General features: G+C 41.5%; 2 protein-coding genes across 2 annotated transcripts in view; one reads left to right on the top strand and one right to left on the bottom strand.

The window, feature by feature from the left end:
- Positions 1–24831, bottom strand: part of RGS7 (regulator of G protein signaling 7) — a 308925-nt gene extending 284094 nt beyond the window's left edge. The window contains exons 1-4 of the mRNA XM_035558119.2: positions 24645–24831; positions 24174–24257; positions 23633–23767; positions 284–535 (exon numbers count right to left, since the gene is read on the bottom strand). Of these exons, the coding sequence (XP_035414012.1) occupies positions 284–319 (36 nt within the window). The 5' untranslated portion in view covers positions 320–535; positions 23633–23767; positions 24174–24257; positions 24645–24831. The remainder of the gene's footprint in view (positions 1–283; positions 536–23632; positions 23768–24173; positions 24258–24644) is intronic.
- Positions 24832–24889: 58 nt separating this feature from the next.
- PIGM (phosphatidylinositol glycan anchor biosynthesis class M) lies at positions 24890–26894 on the top strand. The gene has a single exon (XM_035558522.2). The coding sequence runs from the start codon at positions 24985–24987 to the stop codon at positions 26254–26256; it is 1272 nt and encodes a 423-aa protein (XP_035414415.1). The 5' UTR covers positions 24890–24984; the 3' UTR covers positions 26257–26894.
- The last annotated feature ends 371 nt before the right edge of the window (positions 26895–27265 follow it).

A 27265-nucleotide genomic window follows, 5' to 3' on the forward strand; every position in this document is an offset into this window, starting at 1 on the left:
AACAGAAAATACATAGCTTTTGAAGCAAGGAATTGTATTTGCATTATATTTTGAGACATGCCAAAGGTAAAGCTTTGACACATTCTACAAGCTATTTAGACCTGAATTTTCTGTAGGCCGTCAGGAAAATGTTACTTTTGGAGGAAATAGTGCTTGCTTTTCAAGAAACAGTGTTCAAAACAAACCCCATCATAAGGGGGACCAGATCTGGTGGGGAACTTGGAGCACGAAGTTCCCCAGAAAACCTCTTTTTCCCTTTTTTTTTTTTTTCCTTGCCACTCACATCTCCATGCCTGTGGTGTCCTGGTAAGTTTTCCATCCCTTTTTAATGTCATCTCCATGGTCACATAGGTATAACCACAACATCACCCAGCCTGTGTACCCCTCTGTCATCTTTGTTGCACAGAAGGATAGACGAGGGACCTGATAGACCCCTGATAGCTGAGACACTGGTTTGTACAGGTGGGGAGGAAGATCAGTTCTCTTTAAGGTGGTGGACCACTTCAGAAAGTTTCTCCACAGCCGAGATGCAGGCCTGTAGGGAAGAGGACAGACTTTACTGCTTTTGACCTGCATACTGTGAAAACAGCATTTCTTTTATGAACAGCACATTCTCACAGTTTCCACTTAGTGAAAGTAATGATCATGACACCAATATCTATCCAAATCTGTTTCTTCTTACCACAAGGCAAAATTCGAATTCACGTTAAGGCACATTTTTCACACAGCCTGTTGTTCAGTCTTAACAAATACTTAAGAACATTCTTCAAAGTCAGGCTTACCTGGATGCACTCGAGCTTCTGAGGTTGTTGGCTGTTTTGTTTTTTTAATCATTTGTTTGTTTTTTTTGGGGGGCTAGGAAGGGAGCTTAAAACCCATGTAAGTAATTTGACTGAAAACAGACAAGGTGAAGGAAGTACTCAAACTCCTCAACATTGAGCAACTGTAGAACCCAGGAACACTTACCTGCTGGCTTCTGAACTTGAGTCACTTCCAAACTGCTTCATAGTGAAGTAGTACCACCAGGGCTTTACTGTACTGAGAAGGCAGCACCAACATAACTAGCTCATAGAGCCTCTAAAACTATTTCACAGAGATGGTAGAAAACATGAAGAAAAAGCAGCCTACTGAGGAACACTGAGTCCATTTCACCACAAGAGAAAAGCACCCTAGACAACCCAAGCCTCAAACTCCCCTGCAGAGGCACTTCCCCCCAGCTCCTCATGCTTCCTATATAGCAAAGGTCAAATGATCCACACCTGGCAGATTTCACTTAACAAGGGTGGAGCCGAGAGACCTTGTGGAATAGGTTCATCTACCCGGCTCCAATGTTTTAAGGTCAATTGCTCCCTATCACTGGTAGAAATAACCTGACAAGGGGCTTAGTGGTTAGAGTTGACCTAATGAATTAACTACAAAAGGTGCACAAGGGTCATATTTCTGTTAGTTATTCTGTGAGGAAAATTAGTACAGAGCCTGTTAAAAAAATGAATAACGATAAATAAAATAAATAAATAAAAGAAAAAAGAAAATGACTTTAAAGGCAAAATTGCCATCATAGATTTTCATCTGTCTAGTCATGACAGATAAAGAATGTAGCAATCAGAATTCCTTTTCTTGACATTAATGTTATTTAAATTTGCTTTTCTGAGATCTCTTCTTTATGCAGGACTTTTCAAAATCTAGCCCCATGACCTCTGACTACAGTATTCAGTTCGGCTGTGTATAAACCATCACGTATAAATGCCAGATCCGGATCCTCTCTCACTATTCAGGTCAAGCACTGGGCTGAGAGTTTTGGCTTTAATTTGGTTACATGCCTACACTGCTGTTTTCTGGCAGGTCATGGGAAGAAGATTGGCTGGCTTGGGGCAGCTGTACACATGGCTTTTTATGTACACATGGCTTTTAGGCTGCAGCCAAAGTGTTCCTCTAGATCTGGAAGTTGGAAAATGGTTGGAAAAGCCATCTGAGTGGTCTGAGCGGTTAGAAAGCTGCCTGGCAGAGAAGGACCTGGGAGTGTTGGTGGATAGTCGGCTGAATGAGCCAGCAGTGTGCTCAGGTGGCCAAGAAGGCCAACAGCATCCTGGCTTGCATAAGAAACAGTGTGGCCAGCAGGGCTAGGGAAGTGATTGTCCCCCTGTACTCGGCTCTGGTGAGGTCGCACCTCGAGTACTGTGTTCAGTTTTGGGCCCCTAGCTACAAGAAGGATATCAAGGGGTTCGAGCAAGTCCAGAGAAGGGCAACGAAGCTGGTGAGGGGTCTGGAGAACAAGTGTTACGAGGAGCAGCTGAGGGAGCTGGGATTGTTCAGTCTGGAGAAGAGGAGGCTCAGGGGCAACCTTATCGCGTTCTATAAGTACCTTAAAGGAGGCTGTAGCGAGGTGGGGGTTGGTCTATTCTCCCACGTGCCCGGTGACAGGACGAGAGGGAATGGGCTGAAGTTGCGCCAGGGGAGGTTTAGGTTGGATATTAGGAAGAACGTCTTTACTGAAAGGGTTGTTAGGCATTGGAATGGGCTGCCCAGAGAAGTGGTTCAATCACCATCCCTGGAGGTCTTTAAAAGACGTTTACACGTAGAGCTTAGGGATATGGTTTAGTGGAGGGCTTGTTAGTATTAGGTCAGAGGTTGGACTAGGTGATCTTGGAGGTCTCTTCCAACCTAAATGATTCTGTGATTCTGTGTTGCAGTCTCCAAGCTCGGATACAACCACATATTAGTCTGGTGCAACTGATTTTTGTGTTCCTTGCACTAGCTGTTCCTTCAACTCCTCTTGACTTCTGGAGAGCAGTCTTTGAGCTGTTCAGGATACTGGCTGGCAGGTTCCCTTGGGAGGCAGTCCTGAAGGGCAGAGGAGTCCAGGAAGGCTGGGCACTCCTCAAGAAGGAAATCTTAATGGCTCAGGAGCGGTCTGTATCCACATGCCCAAAGATGAGCCAGCGTGGAAGAAGACCGGCCTGGCTGAACAGAGAGTTGTGGCTAGAGCTTAGGAAAAAATAGAGGGTCTATGATCTTTGGAAAAGAGGGCAGGCCACTCAGAAGGATTATAAGGATGTTGTAAGGATGTGTAGGGACAAAATTAGAAAGGCCAAAACTCATCTGGAGCTCAGTCTGGCTACTGCTGTTAAAAATAACAGAAAAAGTTTTTATAAATACATTAACACGAAAAGGAGGGCTAAGGAGAATCTCCATCCTTTACTGGATGCGGGGGGAAACTTAGTGACGAGAGATGAGGAAAAGGCTGAGGTGCTTAATGCCTTCTTTGCCTCAGTCTTTAGCAGCAAAACCAGTTGTTCTCTGGATACCCAGTACCCTGAGCTGGTGCAAGGGCATGGGGAGCAGAATGTGGCCCTCACAATCCATGAGGAAATGGTTGGCAACCTGCTACAGCACTTAGATGTATGCAAGTCGATGGGGCCGGATGGGATCCACCCGAGGGTACTGAGAGAACTGGCGGAAGAGCTGGCCAAGCCGCTTTCCGTCATTTATCACCAGTCCTGGCTATCAGGGGAGGTCCCAGTCAACTGGCGGCTAGCCAATGTGACGCCCATCTACAAGAAGGGCCAGAAGGTTGACCCGGGGAACTATAGGCCTGTTAGTTTGACCTCAGTGCCAGGGAAGCCCATGGAGCACATTATCTTGGGTGTCATCACGCAGCACTTGCAGGGCAAGCAGGCGATCAGGCCCAGTCAGCATGGGTTTATGAAAGGCGGGTCTTGCTTGACAAACCTGATCTCCTTCTATGACAACGTGACGCGCTTGGTGGATAAGGGAAGGGCTGTGGATGTGGTCTGCCTTGACTTCAGTAAGGCTTTTGACACCATTTCCCACAGCATTCTCCTCAAGAAACTGGCTGCTCTTGGCTTGGACTGGCGTACGCTTCGTTGGGTTAGAAACTGGCTGGGTAGCCGGGCCCAAAGAGTTGTGGCAAATGGAGTTAAATCCAGGTGGAGGCCGGTCACTAGTGGAGTCCCCCAGGGCTCAGTACTGGGGCCAGTTCTCTTTAATATCTTTATTGATGATCTGGATGAGGGGATCGAGTGCACCCTCAGTAAGTTTGCAGATGACACCAAGTTAGGTGCGTGTGTCGATCTGCTTAAGGGTAGGAAGGCTCTGCAGGAGGATCTGGATAGGCTGGACCGATGGGCTGAGGTCAACTGTATGAGGTTCAACAAGGCCAAGTGCCGGGTCCTGCACCTGGGGCACAACAACGCCAAGCAGCGCTACAGGCTGTGAGATGAGTGGTTAGAAAGCTGCCTGGCAGAGAAGGACCTGGGAGTATTGGTTGATAGTCGGCTGAATATGAGCCAGCAGTGTGCTCAGGTGGCCAAGAAGGCCAACAGCATCCTGGCTTGCATAAGAAACAGTGTGGCCAGCAGGGCTAGGGAAGTGATTGTCCCCCTGTACTTGGCTCTGGTGAGGCTGCACCTCGAGTACTGTGTTCAGTTTTGGGCCCCTCGCTACAAGAAGGACATGGAGGTGTTCGAGCGAGTCCAGAGAAGGGCGACCAAGCTGGTGAGGGGTCTGGAGAACAAGTGTTACGAGGAGCGGCTGAGGGAGCTGGGATTGTTCAGTCTGGAGAAGAGGAGGCTCAGGGGCGACCTCATCGCTCTCCACAGTTACCTTAAAGGAGGCTGTAGCGAGGTGGGGGTTGGTCTGTTCTCCCACGTGTCTGGTGACAGGACGAGGGGGAATAGGCTGAAGTTGCGCCAGGGGAGGTTTAGGTTGGATATTAGGAAGAACGTCTTTACTGAAAGGGTTGTTAGGCATTGGAATAGGCTGCCCAGGGAAGTGGTTCAATCACCATCCCTGGAGGTCTTTAAAAGACATTTAGATGTAGAGCTTAGGGATATGGTTTAGTGGAGGACTTGTTAGTGTTAGGTCAGAGGTTGGACTAGGTGATCTTGGAGGTCTCTTCCAACCTAAATGATTCTGTGATTCAGAGGCAAGGACATGTGTCTCTTTCATGCTCCTTCATTAGTAAACAAACCAGGATAGATTAAAGCCCCTTTCCTCAAGTCAGTAAGATACCTGCCTTTGGTTTCAGTCAAAATTCAGGCCCTAACAGCTGAAGTTTCCTCTGGATGGTGTTTCTTCTGTATAGGATAATTTCATTTCCCTTTTGAAGACTTACAAGGATGTAGTAACAAAAGCAAAGGCATAAAACAGTACCTGAGGCATAGGCTGCTTTTGAGCCTGAAACAGACTATAGGTATGATATTACCATTTCAGACAAATGTGGTCTACGTAATGTGAAGCATTCCAGCATGCTTACAATCTGCCAAAGGCCAGAAAATGTGACCTTCCTTTTAAGACCGTATGGAAAAAAAACAACAAAAATTAAGAGAAGGAACTTTTCCTTCACCGGATTTTTATTATTTTGCAACTCCTTCAGGTGTCCACAAGGAATTATGCCCTCCACTCCCCCTCCCCCTCCCCCCCCCAAGAAAAAAAAAGGCATTGTGGCCATTGTGGCATAGAGGTATAATTTCAGTTCACACCAGAAGACATTCTTCTCACTGAAGTACAGTTAAGGCCCACAAAGTGCCAAAAAAACTGCCACAAAGTAAGGTATTTACAAGTTAGTTGTACATGTTGGCATTATTTACTTGTCTGGTCTTGCATTCAGGGCTTGATCTGTCTGGGGGAAAACATGCAATGCCATGCAAGGTTGCTTGGTTGTATGACTGACGAAATGACTTTAAAATTTTGAACTGTTTGTATAGAAGCAAACTACAGAAGAGGATGCTATCCCCAAGGGAAACGTAGAAACTACCTGTTGCTTCTCAGGTTTAAACTTCTCCCTCAAAAGGTGTAAGCATCTGTTAAGGTGTAAGAAAAGGTGTAATCAGCTGTTTGAGTGCAATTCTGATGTATACATGAACATTTTCCCCTCCAATTTCCAACTTGGAGTGCAACATTTTTCATCATGCTCTTAGATCAGGATTCTGATTCTAACAATGGTTCCTAGTGCAAGTTTCCAGAAAAGTGAGAAGCAAACCAGTCCTGTCTGCTTTGAATAAGATGGAGATAGCAAACAAGTGTAAATGAAGAAAATAAACCCGTAGGAATGTTTTCAAATAATTGTCATTGTTGAAAAGCTTTAAATTGGTTGAATCCTTGAAAGTGAATTAATGGAAACTCAGGTAGCATCACTGAATTTGAAGTAGCAAGATAGCCTTACACCATTCCCCCCTGAAACAGAAAAATGGGATCCCCATATTATTTAAGGGGAGTGCAATCCCTCTCAAAATATGACAGTCTGAGGTACACTACTGAGTACTGAAAATCTTAAGACTAGGCAGCACCAAACTCAACTGAGAAGGGAGGATGAGTCTCTCCGGACCTTCATGTAACAGAAAGGAGACTCAGATTTTAGCCCTAAGCAACTCTTTTTAGAGACAGGCTGGGAACTGGTTCTTTTTAACCCAGGGTCCATTTCAGCATCTTCAAAGCTAAAGAAATGGTTGACTGCTCTGTTGAATCGCGTTCCAGGCGGACAAACTGACGTTCCTGTTAACATAAGGAGCTTAGTGTCTTGCTTCGGTCCTAAAGATGAGTTTTGGATTCAAACGTACCCCCTCCAAGACGAACAGCTACCATTACTTTGTGTGGCTCATATTCTGCATAAGAGATTTGTAGCTTCAGACTTCCTAATGTCTCCTCTCAATGAAGGGAGCAGGTTGCAGATATATAAAAGGGCAAGACAACTCCCAGAAATACATTGCATTGCCACAAAACTACTATAAGGTATTCCTGCCAGGACAAAAACTCTTTTGCAAACCACCACAGATTAGACATTAGGGCGAAAAAGGGTAGAACGCATGGTTTAACATTCTTCTGCATACTTCCAAAGTTAGGAGCCAGTCTAGCTGAGATGACAGCTTGAGATCCCAGCTGTGGCTTAGGATATGCTGGGCACCATCAAACTCGGTCCCCATAAGACACCTTGCTTAGGAATTAGGTCGTCGGTGGCGAACTGACTTGAAAAGTTTCCCCCAAAATATTCCCCGTCTTGTGTGCTAAGTCACACTGCCTTCATCCAGATGTTTTCCTGGGGACCAGATCTGGGGACCAGATTGGTCCCCGTAAGACACCTTGCTTAGGAATTAGGTCGTCGGTGGCAACCTGACTTTTAAAGTTCCTGCAAAATGTTCCCCGTCTTGTGTGTTAAGTCACACTGCCTTCATCCAGACGCTTTCCTGGGGACAAGATCTGCGGACCAGATCTGCGGACTTTAAAAGACATTTAGATATAGAGTTTCATGATATGGTTTAGTGGAGGACTTGTTAGTGTTAGGTCAGAGGTTGGACTAGGTGATCTTGGAGGTCTCTTCCAACCTAGACGATTCTGTGATTCAGCAACTTCAGGCACAATTGCCATTGACTATGTTGTGCTTTATTCAAATGCTGCAGACAACATTCCGTTCTCTATTTGCAGACCACTTAGCTTTTTTTAATTTATAAAAAAGCCTATTTTATTATTATTATTATGGGAGAACCCAGACTCCAATCGTATTTGTTTCCTACAGCATTTAGATACTGTTACAGACTCCAAGTACCAGCCATCTCCTCTGAGATGCTACGACTGAGGCTTCAGTTGTCGAAAACGATCTAAATTTGTCATAATTGCATTCTTTTACAGCTCACTGCTAAAACCAAGTTCTTGTCTTACTGGGCTGTGGAATTGTGTTTCTATGGGAAACACATGGGTCTATGGGTCTCTCTTACTGTGAGAAAGCATGGCACAGCAGTTTGCATCCATATGGCTAACCTGCCTTCCCTCAGAACAAGGCAGGAACTTCTTCCCTGCTGCTTACATGAAGTGGTCACAAGCCTACGCTATCCACGTTAAGGCATTGTCAGAGTGATAATTACCATACGTGAAAAACATTCCAGGAAATTCACTGAATGTGAAATCACTGGACAGTGCTGAAACACATCTCCCAGCCCTGCCAAGTTTCCTAACAAAGATATAGTCTTAAGGCCTAAATTGATTATCTTTCCATCCCCCATCCCTATTTCAGCTAGTGCAAAATGACAGACATAATCACTTCACATGGGGTTGCCTGAAAAAGTGGTCCTATAAGGAAGGTCTTTTGAAAAAAAGACTGCTTGCTCAACTTTTTCTGAGTTCTCCCTGAGAGACAGTTATACCATATCTTGTGAAGTATCAGTAAAAAAGTAACAAAGTTTAAGATAACAGCTACTTTATTCGTTGTAGTTACTGTGAATATTCTTCTTTACTTAGAATTATTTTCAGACTATCATACCAAAGATGCGTTAAAGATGTGTGAACCCTTCCCACTGCCTTAAAAAAGATAGGGGGAGAAAAAAAGCTAAACTTGAACAGTTTGTGAAAATAACACATCCAGTACTGAAAAATCACAAGGGAAAGGGCTATAAACTTAAAATAATGTGTTTAGCACAGATACTGTATCTCATTGCCAAATTTAGGCAGGTATCCCTCCTACTGATTGTATGGCAAGCGCTGTCATGGTGAGAAGGCCTTGGCTCTCAAAGCATACATGCTCAATGTCTTGTAAAATTAGTTCTTGTTTGTTCTTGCTGCAGGAATTATTTGTCCCATGCTACAATTTCTCTTTTCCATGAATTCACAGTGCTGTTTTGGTTAAAATCTAATGTGCTGGCAAACCTCCCAACTTTTACAGCATGCTAAGGACAAAATTCATTTGCCAAAGTAAAACATGCAACAATAAGCATAATTATGTGCATGCTTGAGAAAGCATACGACAAGGCTATAAAGGTGACATCACCAATTAAAGGTGGCTAACATTTCTCTTAAATACTGTTGAAGTAGCTTAAAACTCTTGGGCTAAATTTATTTCCATTGAAGGTGCTGTTTCTAGGCTGAATTTTGCTGAAGTCTTCACCAAGATGAAGGGTGTCACAATCGAGCCTTTCCCTACTTTCATTGTTTTGTACAGTTATAAGTCAAGTTGGAGGTCAGATATTCTACATTTTGAACCACTGTCTCTTTGGGAGAAGGAAACTGCACTTCATATGAAGATACTACAAGAGATGAAGAGGAACAGATTCGTATGAAGAGCAAAGAAAGACTTTCCTCCTGGAAAGGCCAACTCAAACATGGGGGAGTTTTAAGTGAAAAGCAATACTAAAACCCTCTGCTCTTAACAAAAGGACATGAACTGAGAATAAAAGGCAGTAGACACTGGAACATGGAAAGAAGCTAGAAGGACAGTGAGAGCTGGTGCGTAGGCAGAGAGACAGATTGCGCATGGATCTGAAGGAGGACATATACCTATTTAGGCTGCTGAGTAATTCTGGAGTCACTTGTCCACAAAAGGTACCTTTCTCAGCTGTACAATCAATTTAAGCAGATGGAAAAAATATGACAAGTCTAAGAACAAGACAGACAGAAGGGTGACTTTCAACATCCCTGAATTGTCTGAGATGAAAAGCAATGTCTTCAGCCAGTTACAGACTCCTACAAGCCCTTCCAGAGTATTTTGGTGGAGGATGGTATCTCACATTTCCCATCTCACAAGCTGGAAAGGATGAAAGACAGGAAAAAATGAATAAGGGAATAAAACAAAGCAAAGTAGCTGAGGAAGAAGAAATAACTTCTTCATGGAATTGACAAAAATTGTACCACAAACCCCCATGCCTCTCCACCGCACTCACCCCTCCCCAAAATACGTTAATTAAGAAAGCTAGCATCTTACTAGTTTTGAATTTCAACATTTCCATTTAAAGCTGCTGAAACCTGGCATAAATGGGTGCAGACAAGATGACATGGAGAATAGAGAAAGCAATAAACATGCTTGAACTAAATGGGAGCAAAATACTTCCACAGATGGACAGAAACCGTAAAGTCACGTAAGTTTAATTGAAGGTATCGGCAGAATTAGCTTTGCATATGAAGTCAATGACATAGATTTGGAAAACAATTTTTAAAAATCTCTTCTCCAATTTAGATATTCAGCTCACGTAAAATTTCTGTACTGTACAGTGTTCAAATGAAGAGATATTTGGTTCAAGTCCCCAAAAAAATGTCTCTACCCCCAACTGCCACAAAAAAAATAACAGTGAAAGCTGTTCCAAAGGTACAGCTAAGTTTCTATGTGAATTTCCAAAAAAAAAAAAAAAAAAAAAAAAAAAAGGAGCCTGGATACTTAGCTTCCACTCCAGTCTGAAGAAATTGTGTGTAGACATCTTTAAAAAGCCCATGTAAACCCTCCCTGAATTTTGAAACACTTAGATATTTACAAATTCATCATCCTCATTATTTTTGGATTTGTTGTTTGGCTTGGTTGTGGGGGTATTTTGCCCCCCCCCCCCTTTTTTTTTTGGGGGGGGGGGGGGGGCAGGGAGGAGGAGGGAAGAAGGCTATTGCTTCAAGCAAGGACAAATATTGGAAAAAAAATATTTGATTTCAGCTGCTGAGACAGTCATTTAGCATTATAAGTGTCTGCAATGTTAATATTCATGATTACAGGTCAGCATTTCTTCATCTCATACACATTAGCATCCAAGATCCACAACAAAACTAAACATTCCAATTTAACCACAGCTAATTTTGGTCAACTGAGTGAAGAGAGGGAAGCTGCCTTCTAAGAAACTTTCCATCATGAGGCAGGAAAGAAAGTTAATAGTAAAATACAGGCAAAAGCTACCTTCCCTCTCTGAACAGGAAAAGCTGTTCTATTATATACCACAATATATCATTGAAGTAAAAATTAAAACAAAGTCTCAAAAAGTCTTAGAGGTACTCACACACACAGTCAAAACACATCAGACAGACTTTGCTATTCAAAAATTTTGGCTGGGACCTAATATCAAATGATGTACTGGTTAAGGATTACTTGTACCTTCTCTACACATATTCAGAACTAGCCACAAAATTAAATTAATTTTAAATAAGAAAAAAAAAAAGTGGGTTGGGGGATGGAAGAGAAAACATTGGGTATTCAATGAGGAATACCAGACTAAGCTAGAAATGCATACCAACATTTTGTTCTTCCTAAGTAAAACACCTAAAACACAAGGCTTTCAGGAAGTAAAACTTTGGAACAGAACCTAACAGCACGCTAAGCTTGTGTTAAGATCTTTTTCTCTTTAGACTCAGTTTTCATAAAGGAGTAAATTTAGTTCATACTATTACTTCATAAGCTGAACACTGTTAGTTCAGGAATGGTTCTGTAAAAGACAATAAGCAATTGCTACATCCTTCCTCCTACTACTCCTGCATATAATTCTTTACATGCCTCTACCATTCTACATGAGATTTGCCACAGAAATTAGAGTTGCCTTTTTTATTATGATTTCATTACTGTCTTTCAGCTAAGATTACAGATCACAGCTAAGATCTAATTTATAAAGTGGCATTCCTGATTTCAGTGAGATTTGTTACTAAAAACATCCACGCTACCTATAAATACATTTTAAATGCAGTAAGAAAGAGAGGTGATAGGTACTGCGATCTTACATGTTAGTGGAACAGAATTATCAATACCATGTCCTGCAAGATACAAGGAAGGGATTTTTCACACCTAATGATTCACTGTAAGAGCTCAGGAGAGCAAAGAAACAAAGCATTTCTGTCACCTACCTTTTTCCCTCTGTCACATTTTGGTGGACTTATCTGTTCCAGCTACCTGGAGGTTCCAACCTGTTTCCATTAATTAAAGAGGGAACCTAGAGAGATGGAGCTTAACAGCTTGGGCTAGATGTCAAACTTTTAGAAAGCTAAGATTACATAGGATGAACACAGGCCACTTTCTTTCAGTTCTATACTTTATAAATATTTCTAGGCCATTCCTACAGCAAGAGTATGCTGAAAGCAAGTCACTTCTCAAATCTTCATAAGGTCATCTGGTACAGTTCTGCACTATTGACTTAAGCATCGTTAGAGACTATCCACACACCCAAAACCTTGATACACTTTGTTATCTTGTTCTAAAAAGAAAACAAAAATATTACTGTGCTGAACCATACTGTGCTGATGAACCAAAAGAAAAAAAAAAAGTTTTTTTTTTTTTTTTTTAAGCATTTCTTCACCTATATAGATTTGAACTTTTAGAGGTATTCTGCAAAGGCGGAAAGAATGAAGGCTTAAAATTTGCAAACAAAGTTTAGTAGTCCATGAAACTCAACATTTCATAAAATTGTTACAAATTAACCTCTAAAAGCTAGTAATTCTAGCCCATAAGACATTTTCCCCTACCACCACTCTGTGTTTCCCTCTTTATTGCTATTAATCTTTAACTCAGTATCACCTTCAAACAGACTCATCCAAGCCTTTTGGAAACAATCTTCAAAAACATTCAAATCAAACTGATTCTCACATGGAATTGTTAATGCTGTCCCAAAGTCTTTTTACGCTAACTTTAGAGAAATAGGAAAGACTTCTAACATTACTGAAGACTAGTTTTTGAATTTTCTTTTCATTCCTTTCCTTTGAACAAATTTAAACCAGCAACTGCCTGCCAAGTTTAATTGGATTTCCTTCCACTTAATATGCCTCTGCATTTAAGCAAAAAGCACTATGGAAAAACTGAGTAATTCATGTCATAATTGTTCATTGGACTTCCAGAGATTTACAGTAACATCATCACCACGTATGCTGATATGTAATCAAAGATAGGTTATGACGTACACAGAGCAGTTTAAAAAAAAAATAAAATCAATGCAATCAGAAACTGTTGGGTAGATTGATAATCAACATTTTGCCTCACATAATTGCTCACATTTGACTTCTGTAAATTCATCCTTCTTTCCCTTCACCAACATACATTTACTTTTAGAGCATTTACCTTTAGAAAATAAAGAACTCTTCAGAGCCAGCTTACTGGGTGTGCTTTCATTGTACAACAGAGGATTGTGCTCCCCCATACAAATATATATCTCAAAGTAAACATCTCACACAAATGTACTGATTGTATTTTACAGAATCATGGAATGATTTGTGTTGGAAAGTACCTTAAAGATCACCTGGTTCCAACCTCCCTGACAGAAGCAGAGACACCTCCCACCAGACCAGATTGCTCAATGCCCCATCCAACCTGGCCTTGAATGCTTACAGTGACGGGGCATCCACCTCTTCTCTGGGCAACCTATTCCAGTGCCTCATCACTCTCAGAGTAAAGAATTTCTTCCTTGTATCGAATCTAAATCTACTTTGTTTCAGTTTAAAGCCATTATTCCTTGTCCTATCACTACAATCCCTGGATTTCTTCATCCCAAACCCTGGAGGTGTTCAAGGCCAGGCTGGATGGGGCTTTGGGCAACCTGGTCTGGTGGGAGGTGTTCTTGCCCATGGCAAAGGGGATTGGAATTTGATGGTCTTTAAGGTCCCTTCCAACCCAAACCATTCTAGGATTCTATGATATCTAGAAAAATCAGAAGTGGACAAGAATGCTCTAGTGAGGAAATCTATCACATGCACAACCCACTTTAAATAAATTAAGCCCAAATACAGTAATATTAAAAAAAATAAATAAATAAATTTGAAGAAACAGAACACATTTCAGTTCAAAACTTGGATATAAAAACATTTGATATGAAATGGCTTATTCTGTTATCTTCTCCCTTGTTTTTTGTTAATCCCAAGACAGCACCCTGAAGACCAAGTGAGAACACACGTATAGACCTGCTCCTAGGACTATTACAGATGCTACTGTAAGCACGTTCCTACTTGCATATACAGTGCAATGTTTTTTCTCAAGCCACCTGACAAATCCACATGGTGTCCGATCCTCTTGGTACCAACCACTATTACAAGCATGAAACATAACCCTGCAAAATACTAAGCTTCACCACCACCTGCAGGTATCTCTTTTCAGCAGCTCTCTTTCCTACCCACCTCTCTCTCCAGAGCAGTGAGATCTATAATGAGGACAGATATCCCAGGCCCACAAAAAACAGTAAGGGAGTGAACCTGTTCTTAGCAGGGTAGAATAACAGTGCTTAAAACGCTCAAGCTTCATGCTTATCCACCTGTACCATGACTCCCATTCTGATGGCAGTATCTGTTATTTTTTCAAATATCTCCACGGAAGTCAAAACCTCAGTGACAGAGTATTGCTCAACCCACAGAGAGGGCTGCCATGATTCCAACATTAATAAAAGGTTTGTTTTGAAGAATATCTAGGAAAACTTGCTATGCTCCCCTCAGCTTTAAAGGCCAACAAAAACCTGTCAATTTTGATCACTCTAGTGATAGAAATTTCTTTTAGCTTTTGTTTCACCAGGTCACGTTTGTAAGGACCTAAAGTTGGAGAAACAGAATGTGTTAATATTTGCCTTACAAATTAAATCCAAAAACCTAGATTAGAATTACCTATTAGAAATTTCACTAGCTTATATGATATCTGATTTAGTTTTCTTTTTTTAAAAGCATTCTCACAGAAATGCACGAGGCTGTTGTGATTCCCACATGCAAAGCCATAACTATGGCAATTCTGTGAAGTATAAGGAGAAACAGATGAAATGGTTTGGACTTAAGCTTAAAGATTACTTCCTGTCATGCATTTGTGAAGCTCTTAAGAGTTCTCCAAGGGGTCAGGTAGAAAGGCTGATTTATTTCCATTAGAAAACACACAAGAACTTGATCTTTTTGCCTTCATAGGACATCAAAGGATATATGTGGAACTTAAATCTCAACATGGTATCTCTTTTCACTTGAGGTACTCTCACTTCATAGAAGACTGAAGTTTCAAATTCAGAGGAACATCAAAGGGGATACTGAATAAATGAATCTTTCTGGTGTTGATCGTGCTAAGGGAAGATTGCAGCCATATTCCCTGGACAAGTGCTGCTCAGTTTTTTTCTAGACAATTCTATGGACAACCTGGCTCTCAGAAAGGAAAACTGTCTTTATACATCAATTGTAAAGCAGCCAGCAACTCAACAAAAGCAAAATAAAACCAGAAACAATGTTCTGGATTTTTCTAGCTATTTCACATAAAGAACTGTTGCATCTTTTAAAGATACTGACAAACATTTTAGCAAGAATTAAAACCTGACATAGCAGTCCTCCTGAAGAAGTCCACAGGGTCACCGATGCAGTTTAATTTTTCAACTGCTTCTATTTTGTGCTATATAAAAAATGACTACAAAGCGATTTATATGGAAGTAGAAAAGCGTTTCTTCTGATTCTCAGAAAATACATTTTTCTGAGTTTATTCCAGAAAGTCCTTTGCAGCTAAGCATTTAAAAGTAAGATCCACAGCAAATAATTCATATATTTTGTAGAAGTATGGCACACAGTTCAACACAATGATAATTTTGCACCATTCCTGTCTAGGCTGTTCAGGGAACTCTGAAGATTTCTATCATCCTAAAATAGCATAGCTCCTTGGTGTCAACTGCTGACTTGTTTTTGTTTTTTTTTTGTTTTTGTTTTGTTTTTTTGTTTGTTTGTTTTTTACAGAAATAATTACCTTACAGTTTGTACAAAGTAGTCTAAATAAGGAAACCTACTTTAGTTTTCATTGAATCAATATTTCAACCTAAGGTACACCTTGTCTGGGGGATATTTTTGTGCTGTATTTTTAGTACAATCAGCTCTTTGAAAGATTCATGAACTAAAAATCAGATATAGCTGTCCTCTTTCTCTCAAAAGGCAGTCTTTCCTAATCTCTTACTATACACAAACAAAGCAGGATCTGCTCTGACACAGGATAATCATTGGTTGAATATCTGCTTACACACATGCAAAGTTTACATCAGTAGACTCAAAATCTGGCAACAACCTGTCAAAATCAGCAATGTGGCAGTCAGCAAAGACAAATATTGAAATTCAACAATAATCAGAATGAAGAAAGCTAAACAGTACTGAAACAAGTGACATGCCTGTTGCTAGTTACATCATAGACTGCAGACATAGAACATGACACATGAATTGTTTGACAACTATGAACACAGCTTGCCTGAATTCACCACTATGGTTTTACCTTCCTACATTAGGATTTTTACCACCAAAACACCAAGCGTTCGTAACAATGGAGTCTGCCTTTACCTTTTGATCCAGGTGTCACCTGCATAAGGGCCATACAGCGTCCTCAAGCGTGCATGTGAGGGAGTGCACACTCTACCAAATGGGAGAAAACTGACAGATTGATGTCACAGATGTCACTTACGATCAACAAACTCAGAAGACTGAGTTAAGAGACATGTACATAAGTTTACAAATAATGTCATCTTATATAACAAGGAGGTGAAAGAGGTAGAGACAGAACTGTAACTGCCAAAGACAGCACCAAAGAAGATATTTAACCATATAAACTCTGCTACCATGTAATTATACTCTGTATAAGTATTGCCTTCTGAGTCTGTAATATGCCAAGAGGTAGTGCTCAGACAGAAAGTGTTCATAAGCAACTAATCCACCCAAATAACTGTCAGAGAGCATTTGAGTCAAGCACAGCTATGTATTCAGGAGATGGAAAATACTATTTAGTCACCAAAAAAAGTGAATTTCCACATACAACTATGGAAGGATACAGTCTCTACATCTAAGTCTCTATGACAAGTCTCTAGCTTATAGTTGCATAGTACCGAGTACAACAGCACCTTAGCCACTATGCACAACAGAACAGGATACCACAAAAGGAATTACTACTCAGGGACATCTACATGACTAACTTAAAAAATAAAATAAAAAATACATGTGCATATTTTCCTATAAAAAGCATTTAAAACCTTTTTGGAAAATTGAGGATTATTTACCCAAAAGTATTTAGAAGGTTATGCCATCCCTAGAAAAGAGATGGGAAAAAGTGTTTAGTAACAGTAGCAGTAATACACTGCTTAATTTCAGAAGATATTTAACAAGTTATTTAATCACCTGCAAAACATTCATGCCATAAGACAGGGAAGCCCTTTATTATTCAAGGCCAAAAGTACTGCAGGTAGCTAAAAGAACACTTCATTCCCTTACCAGAGGGAGTATCTGAAGTTTCATGCATCAGAGAACACTTGTTTTTTGTAAATCTTTTGGACGTGGAATTCCAAGTAATGTTAATTTACATATTTTCCTCACACACTGTATACCCAGCTAGCACTACCAACCATTATCCAGAGCAGTCTTTTATAAGCAAAGCCAAGATAAGATTATTTTTTTTTCCCCCCACCCAGACATTTCCTACTCAGGTAGATATAGCTTGGAAGCAAAGTTCAAAACAAGCTTTGGGAAAGTCTGAATTATTACCCGTGTTTCCACAAGAGTAAAGCTCCTTAACACCTGCTCCTCTCACCCTCAGGCTGTTACTTCCTTCCACGCAAGCAGGAGCTAGGAAGCCCCATCTGCACTTCCCCACTCAAGAACAGAAAACCAAACACCACAGAATTATTCCCTCTTCTCTTCTGCCACTTCCACATTCTCCATGAACACGCACACTATTACTTTTTGCAGCTCCCTGATAAACAGGAGCCCTGGAGCCCTTCCTGCAGAGTTAGCCCTAGCAGGTAGGCACTGTAACAGCTGCTTCTAATCAGCAGAACAGCCACAGCTGGGAAAATACTTAGGCTGCACCATGGGGTAATAAGAAGCCCCATAATAACCCAAAAGCTATCTAGTTTTGCTCATATATATTGTCCAATACAGTGTTTACAGGCCTGAATTTCTTTAAAACTTTCTCATAACATCCAGCTTCAGTCATCTTTTTTATTTCTGCGAACAGCTCTCCTAGACAGGTCAGCATAAAAACCCTAGGTAGTAGGACAAGAACCCCTCACCCAAGCACTGTGAGATTTCCCCAAGAAAGCTAAAATCATTCACAGGGAAGTACGTCCCTCCGCTGATCCCATGCCCTTTCTGAACTATGCCCCATCTTCCCTTTGTTTTCACTGTGACCAGAGCAAAATGATATCGGGAAACATGAAAGATAAAATGCTAAGAGACTTTTTTTCCCCCTCAGTGTTCGTACCCAGCGTTGAAATTAGGTGCAACAATGCTGTCAGGATTATTGCCAGAAGAACATTAAGATGTTTACTGTTGAGAAGGAAAGGCAGCTCTTCATAAGGTTTTTTTTTGGTCACACAACATAAAGGAAATTAAGATATTAGCTTATCTGATACATCGATTAGTTTTGACCACAGACAAGAGCAGGAAACCACATCATAGACTTTATTAAGTAATTTTAGAAACCTTTTAGTGAGACATAAGATAAGTACTTTATCTATGGTAAAGACTTAAAACTCACCTCTTTATCTACTGGGGAAAAAAGTGCCAGCATATCCTTGGAATTCCATTTGATGCACAGAAGTATGAGAAATACTTGGGGTGAGGATTATCCCTACACTTCATCTCAGCCAACACTGTGCAGTTTAGTTTGAAACTACATCTGTAAGTAGAATTATTTGTTCCTACCTCAATGAGCAACTGCAAATATGAACATAGCCATAGAACAGCAAATCCTGGTATTCAACAGCTCTGTGTAACATGGCTGGACATTAGCACCTTCTGGAAGAAGGGGTAATTTCTGACCAGGACACTTAGGAGAGATGCTCAGGGTAACATTTCTTCCCTGGTGTTTTGAATTCCTGCTGCAGTCCTTTGTCTCGCAGGAGCACTAACAGAATAGAGTCAGTCAGCTTTCTCCCAAAACTTGCAGGAGCACTTGAGATCTACTTCTCCAGCAAGTCTCCATGCAGAATTTCCACTGATTACTGAATGTAATTGCACAAACAATTTTTATCTTCCTCTAATAAAGTAAGAAAAAAAAGTGTTTTGGATCAAACCATCAGGTGAGAGGTTTCCACCCATCATTCTTCTCCCACCCGTAATTCTTCCTTCATGGCAGGTTACAGCCCTCTGACAGATATTAAAAACCTTGTTCATCAGAACTGTTTCCGTGTGCTTTGGGCATAATAAGACTGTACAATCTGGGATCGTCTCCCCACCTCTAATGCACTAGCCTAATACTGAGCAATACTCAGAGATTAAATTCCCACTAACTTTATGAAAATAGGCTGTCGGGTAAAGTAGAATTCCCCTACTGAAGGGGAAGCAGCAGCACAAACAGTAACTTAACTAGAAAACAAAATCCAAGGAGGGGAAGGGAAAGACTAAGAGAAGCTATGACTTTCTTCCTCAAGAAAAGGTTTGATCAAAACTCGTATGTTCTTGGGTCCCACTGAGTCCAGTTGTCACACAAGCTAGAAAAGGTCGTTTCCAAGTGTCCGTATTTAAGCTACCCGTGAAAGTACTTGGTTTGCATTCCAGTGCTAGCATGTGCTGTTTCAAAGGATGATATTGATGTTCTCGCCTCAACCACAGCTCCTGTAACATCTGAATTACAGCCCAGAATTCTGCACTTAAAGAGCTTGTTTATTACTTCAGCCACTGAGTCTAAGAAATCATCCAGATCTATTCCCAAACAAATTATCGATGATCACCTCTCTTGCCTTTTCATGTCTGTCTCATCTGTTCTGAAAGCAGTGTCAGAAGAATAACAAACTTAGTAGCAGAGCTTGATTTTCTTTCTATATTTGATGTTTACTTGTCAACCTAAAAAATAAGACCAGAGGACCAAAATACGGTTTTGTGCCTTTTTCATCTATTTCAATATGACCTCGGGAACTGGGTCTTAGCAAAGGTCTCACTGATGCAGAAGTTGGTGGTCAAGAGACATTTTTCCTCCTATAACTTCAGGCTATCCCTTATATTTGATAAAAGAAGAATTGTATGAGAAGAGTGAAACAGATGCATTCAAAGTTTGATCTCTTTTCTTCCTCTGAAGAACTGAAAAACATTGAATTAAATGGTTATAAACTCAAAATACACAATGTTTCCCAGGACAGTTATAGCTGGCTGCACTGATGGGTAACGGCTCTTCAGCCGAGGGCATCTCAGATGCTGAGATACAAAATCTAATTTCCTCACTTATAAAGGGTCACAAACATTATTGCTTGAACAGAGGCTGGATCCCATACATCTCACATTCTCAAGCTCCGCTACTGCACATTTCAGACAGAGATACAGAGGTACCTAAAAGGATTCAAAATACAGACACTCAGAAAGACAAGACTATTACTCCTTAAGCATGCATACTCCTTAAGCATGTGTGCATACACACACACATATATATATAACAAATGTTTTATATGTGTATGTATTGCAAATATGCATTGTTAATATATTAACACTACATACATACACATATACATGTATATAAAATCATCTATATACAAGTATATAAAACCATCTAACAGAGACTTCACCAGTTCTTAACACCCATCGTTTCACTTACCCTTCAAAAACTGGCACAAAACAATGCCCAGCACAATTAGGTTTAACCTTTTGCAGGTGTTAGAAACCAACAGTTTCTGGGTGTGTCACTGTGCTCTACGCAATGGTCAGAATCAGCAGTCTTGTGCCAGAAACTGTCCATCTCCCAAGTATCTCCTAAATCCTTAACTTGTCATTTGACCCTGGTTTCTCTCCTCCTTGGGCTCTCACCTGTTCTCTCTATGCATCATTTTGTTAGCTGGAGTAAATAGGCAAAAAGCAGAACTTCAACTCATTTCTTCATTATACATTCCCACCTCTGGAATCCTAATCCACTGCTCTGCCTGCCTGCTAGTGCAATAGCAGTAAATTTAGAAGTGCTTAAGCATTTATGTTGGCATTTCAAGTTAGGCAGTGAGCAAACTGGGCATTGCCCAGCGTAGAAGCAGATAACTCTTTTTTACTATTTCACACTTCAGCAACACTTCAGCCTTAAATCAAAATGGGTCATATTTTTTGGAATCTCTCCCTAGGCCAGCATCATACTTCAGTAGACTTACTCTTGCTGACAAACCTGCCACATGTTTTCTCAGTGGCAGTCTCTTTTTCTGAAATAGTAATTTTTTATAAGGTCTTCCCACAAACTAATTTTTATCACGTATTTATTTTTCCTGAAGTGCTAGCATTTAACCTAGTCCTCTAGTATACAATCGACATAACCACTGCAAGCACAACTCTGCAAACGCCACTTAGAGCACATTGCGCAAAACCATAATGCGGTGAAAAAAAATCCTTTACAAGTCAGATCACATTCTCTGGCTAGCCACATTTTTAGCATAACATGTAAATAAGGGTATAGATTTTTTCCAGCAGCATTAAGTAAATACATTAACAGAAAAAGCTTAGGCAAAATGTGGTGACCTTGTATTTGATTTTTTTCTATGAAGAGATCTAATGTTTTTCATCTTATTTTTGCAAAAACTACTGTATTATTCATTCCAGTATTAAAGCAGAAGTGAACACATCATTACATAATCTTAGCCATACCTTCTTTTTGCCAATAATACCTGAAGTTCAACACAACAGAAATATTTGAAAGGCATCAATTATGTTTGCAAAACCAATTTATTTTATCAAGCCCAAAATATCTAGCACGTTACTTGCTTTTTCTATCAAATGTTATGTGCTGCAAGAAACTAATCACCTTAACAATAATGTATTGTGAGTTGATAAATATATTACACTGGAGTACTCCTCAACTAAGGAAATATTCTCAGTTCAAAAATCAAGAAAACTGAAAGAGAACCTAGTAAATCACAGCACAGTAGCCTCCCTTTCAGAATTCTGAAGATGACGTATCAGCTACTGTCCAAGATCTTCCTCCCTATATACCTTAAATACCCAGCTTCCCTATGACCTTATACACATACACACTTAGGTTGCAATACACATACAATTAGACAGTCCATAAATATTGTTATTGGTCTTTACGATCAAATTTGAACTATTAACTCAACAATAAAATCTTGGTATGTAGTAAAAGTAAAAGTATGGTTAACCATTAACATCAGATAATTGTAGAAGAGACCTGCATGAGAAGTGCCTCACCCAAAATCTCAGTAGAATGAGCTGAAATACAGTATGTGAAAGGATCCTCTGACTGCTTTCTTCAGGTGAAGCCCCTTACTGTTCTTTCCTCCGGAACTTTTCAGGTATTTAACTTTGGTCAGCCTTCCAGGCCACCTCAAACTTAGCAAGGCTCTCAGCAAAGTGCAACCCAACACTTGTTCTCTGTTTCCTTGCACTGCCACCAACCAGCATGACTCCCTTACGTTACTTCAAAGCTGCCAGACTCACCCTTGAATTCTTTGTTGACTTATTCACATCACTTCAGTAGCCTCCTTATTCTCCTCCAACTTCTCAAGATTAACCTTTCAATCCCACCAATATTTAGTCTTATCATATCCATCAGATCTAGTTTTTAACATCTTTGTTTAGTAAATGAAATCAGCATCAGCTTATCCTTCCCCAAAACTAACCTTCTACCATAGTGTGAATAGTAAACCACTGATAGGCAAGTACACAACCAAGTGTGATGACTGCTCCTTACTGACCAGGAACCAGATTCTCACTCTCTCTGTCACCCACAGCTGTACCTTGTTTTCCAGGTGATAAAAACTTCTATTGAGCAATAAGGCATCTTGCAAAACAAGGCCCAAGTTTCACAGTCTCACTGAAATGTAAATTTCAAATGACAACAGGGTCTTTGAGGTAGTTTCTGGAGAACTGATCCCAGTGTTGCTGAAGTAGTCTCTACCACAAAAGATGAAAATGTGAAAAGTAACATTTGAGATCAAGTTTATCATCTCCTCTCATGTACATGCAACAGATGCACATATAGATGTAACTCTAGTTTATAAAATATCTGATGGTACCACCTTTGAGAATGTGTAAACAAAATGAACAAGGGGTGATGGAAAAAAGAAAATGTTTCTATATGTGCATATATATATGAACTAAATAGGTAATTATATATGCATGTATGTATTTCTATTTAGTTCATATTTTATACATGACAATGCTTGACTCCACATTTTTCTTCATACTGTTTCTATCTTTCTGTGCACGAGAATCAATCAGCTTCAGTCCCAGAGGTTCTATCAGTTTTTATCCCCTAGCATTTTCTAAAAGTGTCTCCTCGTGGTTTGTATAAATAAAAGCAGCATTTTACAGGAACAACAGATTTACAACTTTAATAAGACAGCCCTCCTTCCTGCATTAGAGTCTACAGTACGTGACAAATCAGGTTAAGCAAGCTGGTATCAAATCTGAAGCCAAACACTTTTTTGAGTCAGACCTTAATTCTCTGAAGAGCTTCAAGCTTATTTTCAAGATGTTAAATTATTGATAAGGAATACCAATTCTTTTTCCAGCTTGGGCAATGTCATACAGCCATATTATATACAACAATAGCTAAGGTAGTTTTACTATTTTATTAACTTTAGAACACGTTACCTACATTTTCTTCTTTAAAATCCAGATAAACAGTCACGAGGGACAGCCTCACAACTTCTACTAACTTCAGAGAAGAATAAAATATTTTTCTGAAAACAGACTGTCAGAAGCATACAAAAAAGCATCTGAGTGACCTGCAAATGGATGTTTATTTATTAGGCTAGTATTATTTAAACAGTATGATTTAACTTAGACACATCAGCAAATGAACTGCAATGAATTCTCTTCTGATAACAGAGAGCTTCCTCGTAGTATCTGAACTAATAAAACACACTTCTTTAAAAGAAGTAACAGAAGAATCATAAACAATCCAGGGAGAAAACAGGGAGATGGCAAGAAGTGTTCTTTGTGAACAATAATCTTCCTGAAACTAAAACTTAGAAATGAGTATCTACAGACACACCTTTTCTTAGACTTGTAGTTCCACACAGTATCAAGGGATTTCAGTCCCAGTGATTCTGTAAATGATTTCTGTCATTTCCTAGATTTCCACAGGAAAAGGATAAGTTGACATAACCCAGTCATTATGGCACAAGATCTATAAAATGAGAAAGGAGATAAAATGTTACCAGTCTTTCCTGTACTGAAGTAGAAGAGCAGTAGTGAGTAAGCAATTATTTATAAAGGAGCAACAACTAACCTCACGCCCCATGCTAGAAGTACCCTAACCACCAGTTTTAGGACTTAATGAGGGCATATGGGAAGTTACTGGAGAAATCTCTTGGTGTTTCCTATTCAAAGTGTCAAATTTAATATGTAATAATGGAAATATGTGGTGAACTCTGCAGAGAGAGAAATATTGATTCTCCAAGTCAGTCAGTATGTTTCTCCCACCAGACACCTCAGCCTATATGCTTTTGCAACATTGTGCAAGGCAAAACGGTCTTACAAAGAAAAAAAAAAAGTGATTAAGTGTGTGAATACAAACAGAAATATCTTGTCACCTGAATAGACTATGAGTCAGGACACCCTCCAGGATTTCTGTGCCAAATATGAAAAATCTGCTGCTGGTTTTCCGATGATCGGCCCTAAAACAGGGAAACGAGATTAGTTTCTGTGAGGGGTGTGAGCCAAGAGCCCTGCAGCTCCAGAAGTGTTCCCAGGTGTAACCATTCAGCAAAAAGAGGGCACTTTAATTAACTGTTAAACAAATGCACATTTTTGGATGAATAAAGTGTCTCTGAGGAGAAAAAAAAAAAAAAAAAACTGAAAAGCAGTAAACACATTTTCCAGTCAGCCACAGATCAAATGTGAGAAAATATAGGGCAAAGATCTAGTCAGGAAAGTGATTTTTAAAATATGCAATAAAGTCCAAAACACAGAGGAATTTCTTTGTTGTAAGTACGTCTTTCTAGGTTCTGACTCGTGTGGTATTGTTTCTGATGTAAATGAGAAACGCGTGGAAGGAAGCTCACCTAGGTGTTTTAGAGGGACCCTGTACACCTAGGCACAACACAGCCATTAGCAGAAGGTAAATAACTGACTTTATTTTCCCTTCTTTCTCTTTCCTAACTAACATTGGCTACGCTCCCCCCCTGCCCACAGGGCTCCAGGCAGCCGAGCGACTCCCTACCCTCAGCGGCTGCCACAACCCCGTCCTGCGCAGAGCGGGCTCGCCCCGCCCCGCCTCAGCCAGAGCGACGGCTTGAGCTCCACACTACGCACGCGCGGCCGCCCAACGGCCGCCAGGCAACGGTCGGCGCCGCCTCCCGTAGCCGCGCATCGGCGGAAACTCCGCGGCCCCGGAGCGCCGCCATGGCGGAGGGACGGCAGGGGCCGGGGCTGGGGACGGCGCTGTCCGCGGCGCTGCTGTGGCGGCTGGGCCTGGTGCTGTACGGCCTGCACCAGGACGGCGCCATGCGGCTGCGCTACACCGACGTCGACTACCGGGTGTTCACGGACGCGGCGCGGCTGGTGACCCAGGGGCGGTCGCCCTACGGGCGGGCCACCTACCGCTACACGCCGCTGCTGGCCTGGCTGCTGACGCCCAACGTGTACCTCGCCGAGGTGTTCGGGAAGCTGCTCTTCGTGGCCGGAGACCTGGCAGCCGCCGGCGTGGCCTACCGGGCGCTGCGGGGCCGGGGGGTGCCCGCCGGGCAGGCCTGCGGGTGCTGCGCCGCCGCCTGGCTCTTCAACCCGCTGCCCATGGCCGTGTCCAGCCGCGGCAACGCGGAGGCCCTGGTGGCGCTCCTGGTGCTGGCCACCCTGCACCTGCTGCAGGAGGGCAGCGTGGGGAGGGCCGCCGCGTGCTACGGGCTGGCCGTGCACCTCAAGATATACCCACTGACATACGCGCTGCCCATCGCGCTGCACCTGCTGGGCAAGCGGTGCAGCGGGGAACGGGCAGCGGGTGCGGGGTGTGACAAACTAGCAAAATTTAGGACCATGGGGTGCCTCCAGCAGCTGGTGGTAAAGATGCTGAACCGTGACGTGCTGCTTTTTGGAACGGTCACTGGAGCTGTGCTGGCCGCCTTGACCGTTGCCTTTTATCACCTGTATGGCTGGGAGTTTTTGGAGCATGCCTACCTGTACCACCTGACCAGGAGGGATATCCGTCACAACTTCTCTCCCTATTTCTACATGTTGTACTTAACTGCAGAGAGCAAGTGGAGTTTTGCCCTTGGGCTCGCAGCTTTCCTGCCCCAGCTGCTCCTGCTCCTGGTTGTGTCCTTAGCGTTTTACAGAGACCTTGCTTTCTGTTGTTTCCTACACACTGCCATTTTTGTCAGTTTTAACAAAGTATGCACATCCCAGTATTTTGTCTGGTATCTCTGCCTTTTGCCCCTTATACTACCTAATATTAAGATGTCATGGCATCGCAGTGTGCTGCTGCTCTTTCTGTGGTTTGTTGGACAAGGCCTGTGGCTTGCTCCTGCATACTTTCTGGAGTTTAGAGGTTATAACACTTTTTTACTTATATGGTTGGCTGGCTTGCTTTTCCTTTTTATTAATAGCTTCATACTCGTTCAAATTATTTCACATTATCAGAAAGAAACACAAGTTGCCAAAAAACTCAAACAGCGGTAGTAAATAGGCCAGAATACAGAAACAGCAGGGCTGCCAGTAACAAGGCTTTTCAGACCACCAGCACTTTGTTAAACAAATATGGGTACATTGTACTAATGTGTGTTGTTTGTAAGCAGTACTTCGTCAAGGCTCTGAGGGCACCAATAGTTGTCCAGAGCTACCTCCGTCTTGTCTGGAGCGGTGTCTGCAAGGGTACTTGTGCTGCATGGACCTTGAAACTGTTCTGTAGGCTTGTCTCCGGCTATGTCTCCTGCTGCTGCTCCTGACTGGACTTGCTGGAAGGACCCTGGACCTGGTTCATCACTTGCCACATCTGGGGCTGTGGATGGACTCTGTTGCCTGCACCATCTCCACCTGCTGTTTGCAGACACAGTGGGGCTGTACCCCAGTCAGTGAGGGAGTGGCTGTTCTGGAGCACCCTCAGCTCCTGGCTCGTACCTTCCCATGGAGTTTTTCTACTTAGTTTGCTCTGTCCTTGTAGAGGCCTGTGGCCTTTGGCTAGCAGAACACAGAAAATGATAAAAGGATGTTGAGAGTTCAGCAGTCTTGTACATTCCAGTAAGTGGGTGGTGGTTTCTTGGTTTTCTTTTGTTTTTCTTTTGCAAGGGTGAATCTATTTGAATAAAGAAATCACTTAATATGGACACTGGAGTTTCTGTTTTTCTTTCCACAGTAACATTTTAGACATTTTAGCAATGTACTTTTTGTGGCCTGTACCTGGTCTTTCTTCAGTGAAGTAAGAAAAAAGTGGTTGTTTTGTATAATTCACTATCTCTTTGAAACTCTAAATTTATTTTAGAATTCAAAGTTGTCCACTCTTTTTTCACTCTGCTTTCTCCCCCCCCCCTTCAGTGTTTGAATTTTTGAACAGACAGACTTATTGCCTTCTCTTGGCATTGGGGAAGAACGCTCCAAATACCTGTCTTGGATGACAGAAACATACAGAGCAAAAATATTTGTGTTCTTGCTGCCACAATCTAAAAAAATGCCACTGCTTGAAACTGCAGTT

Source organism: Cygnus atratus, chromosome 3 (assembly GCF_013377495.2).
Source record: "Cygnus atratus isolate AKBS03 ecotype Queensland, Australia chromosome 3, CAtr_DNAZoo_HiC_assembly, whole genome shotgun sequence".
NCBI classification, from domain to species: domain Eukaryota; kingdom Metazoa; phylum Chordata; class Aves; order Anseriformes; family Anatidae; genus Cygnus; species Cygnus atratus.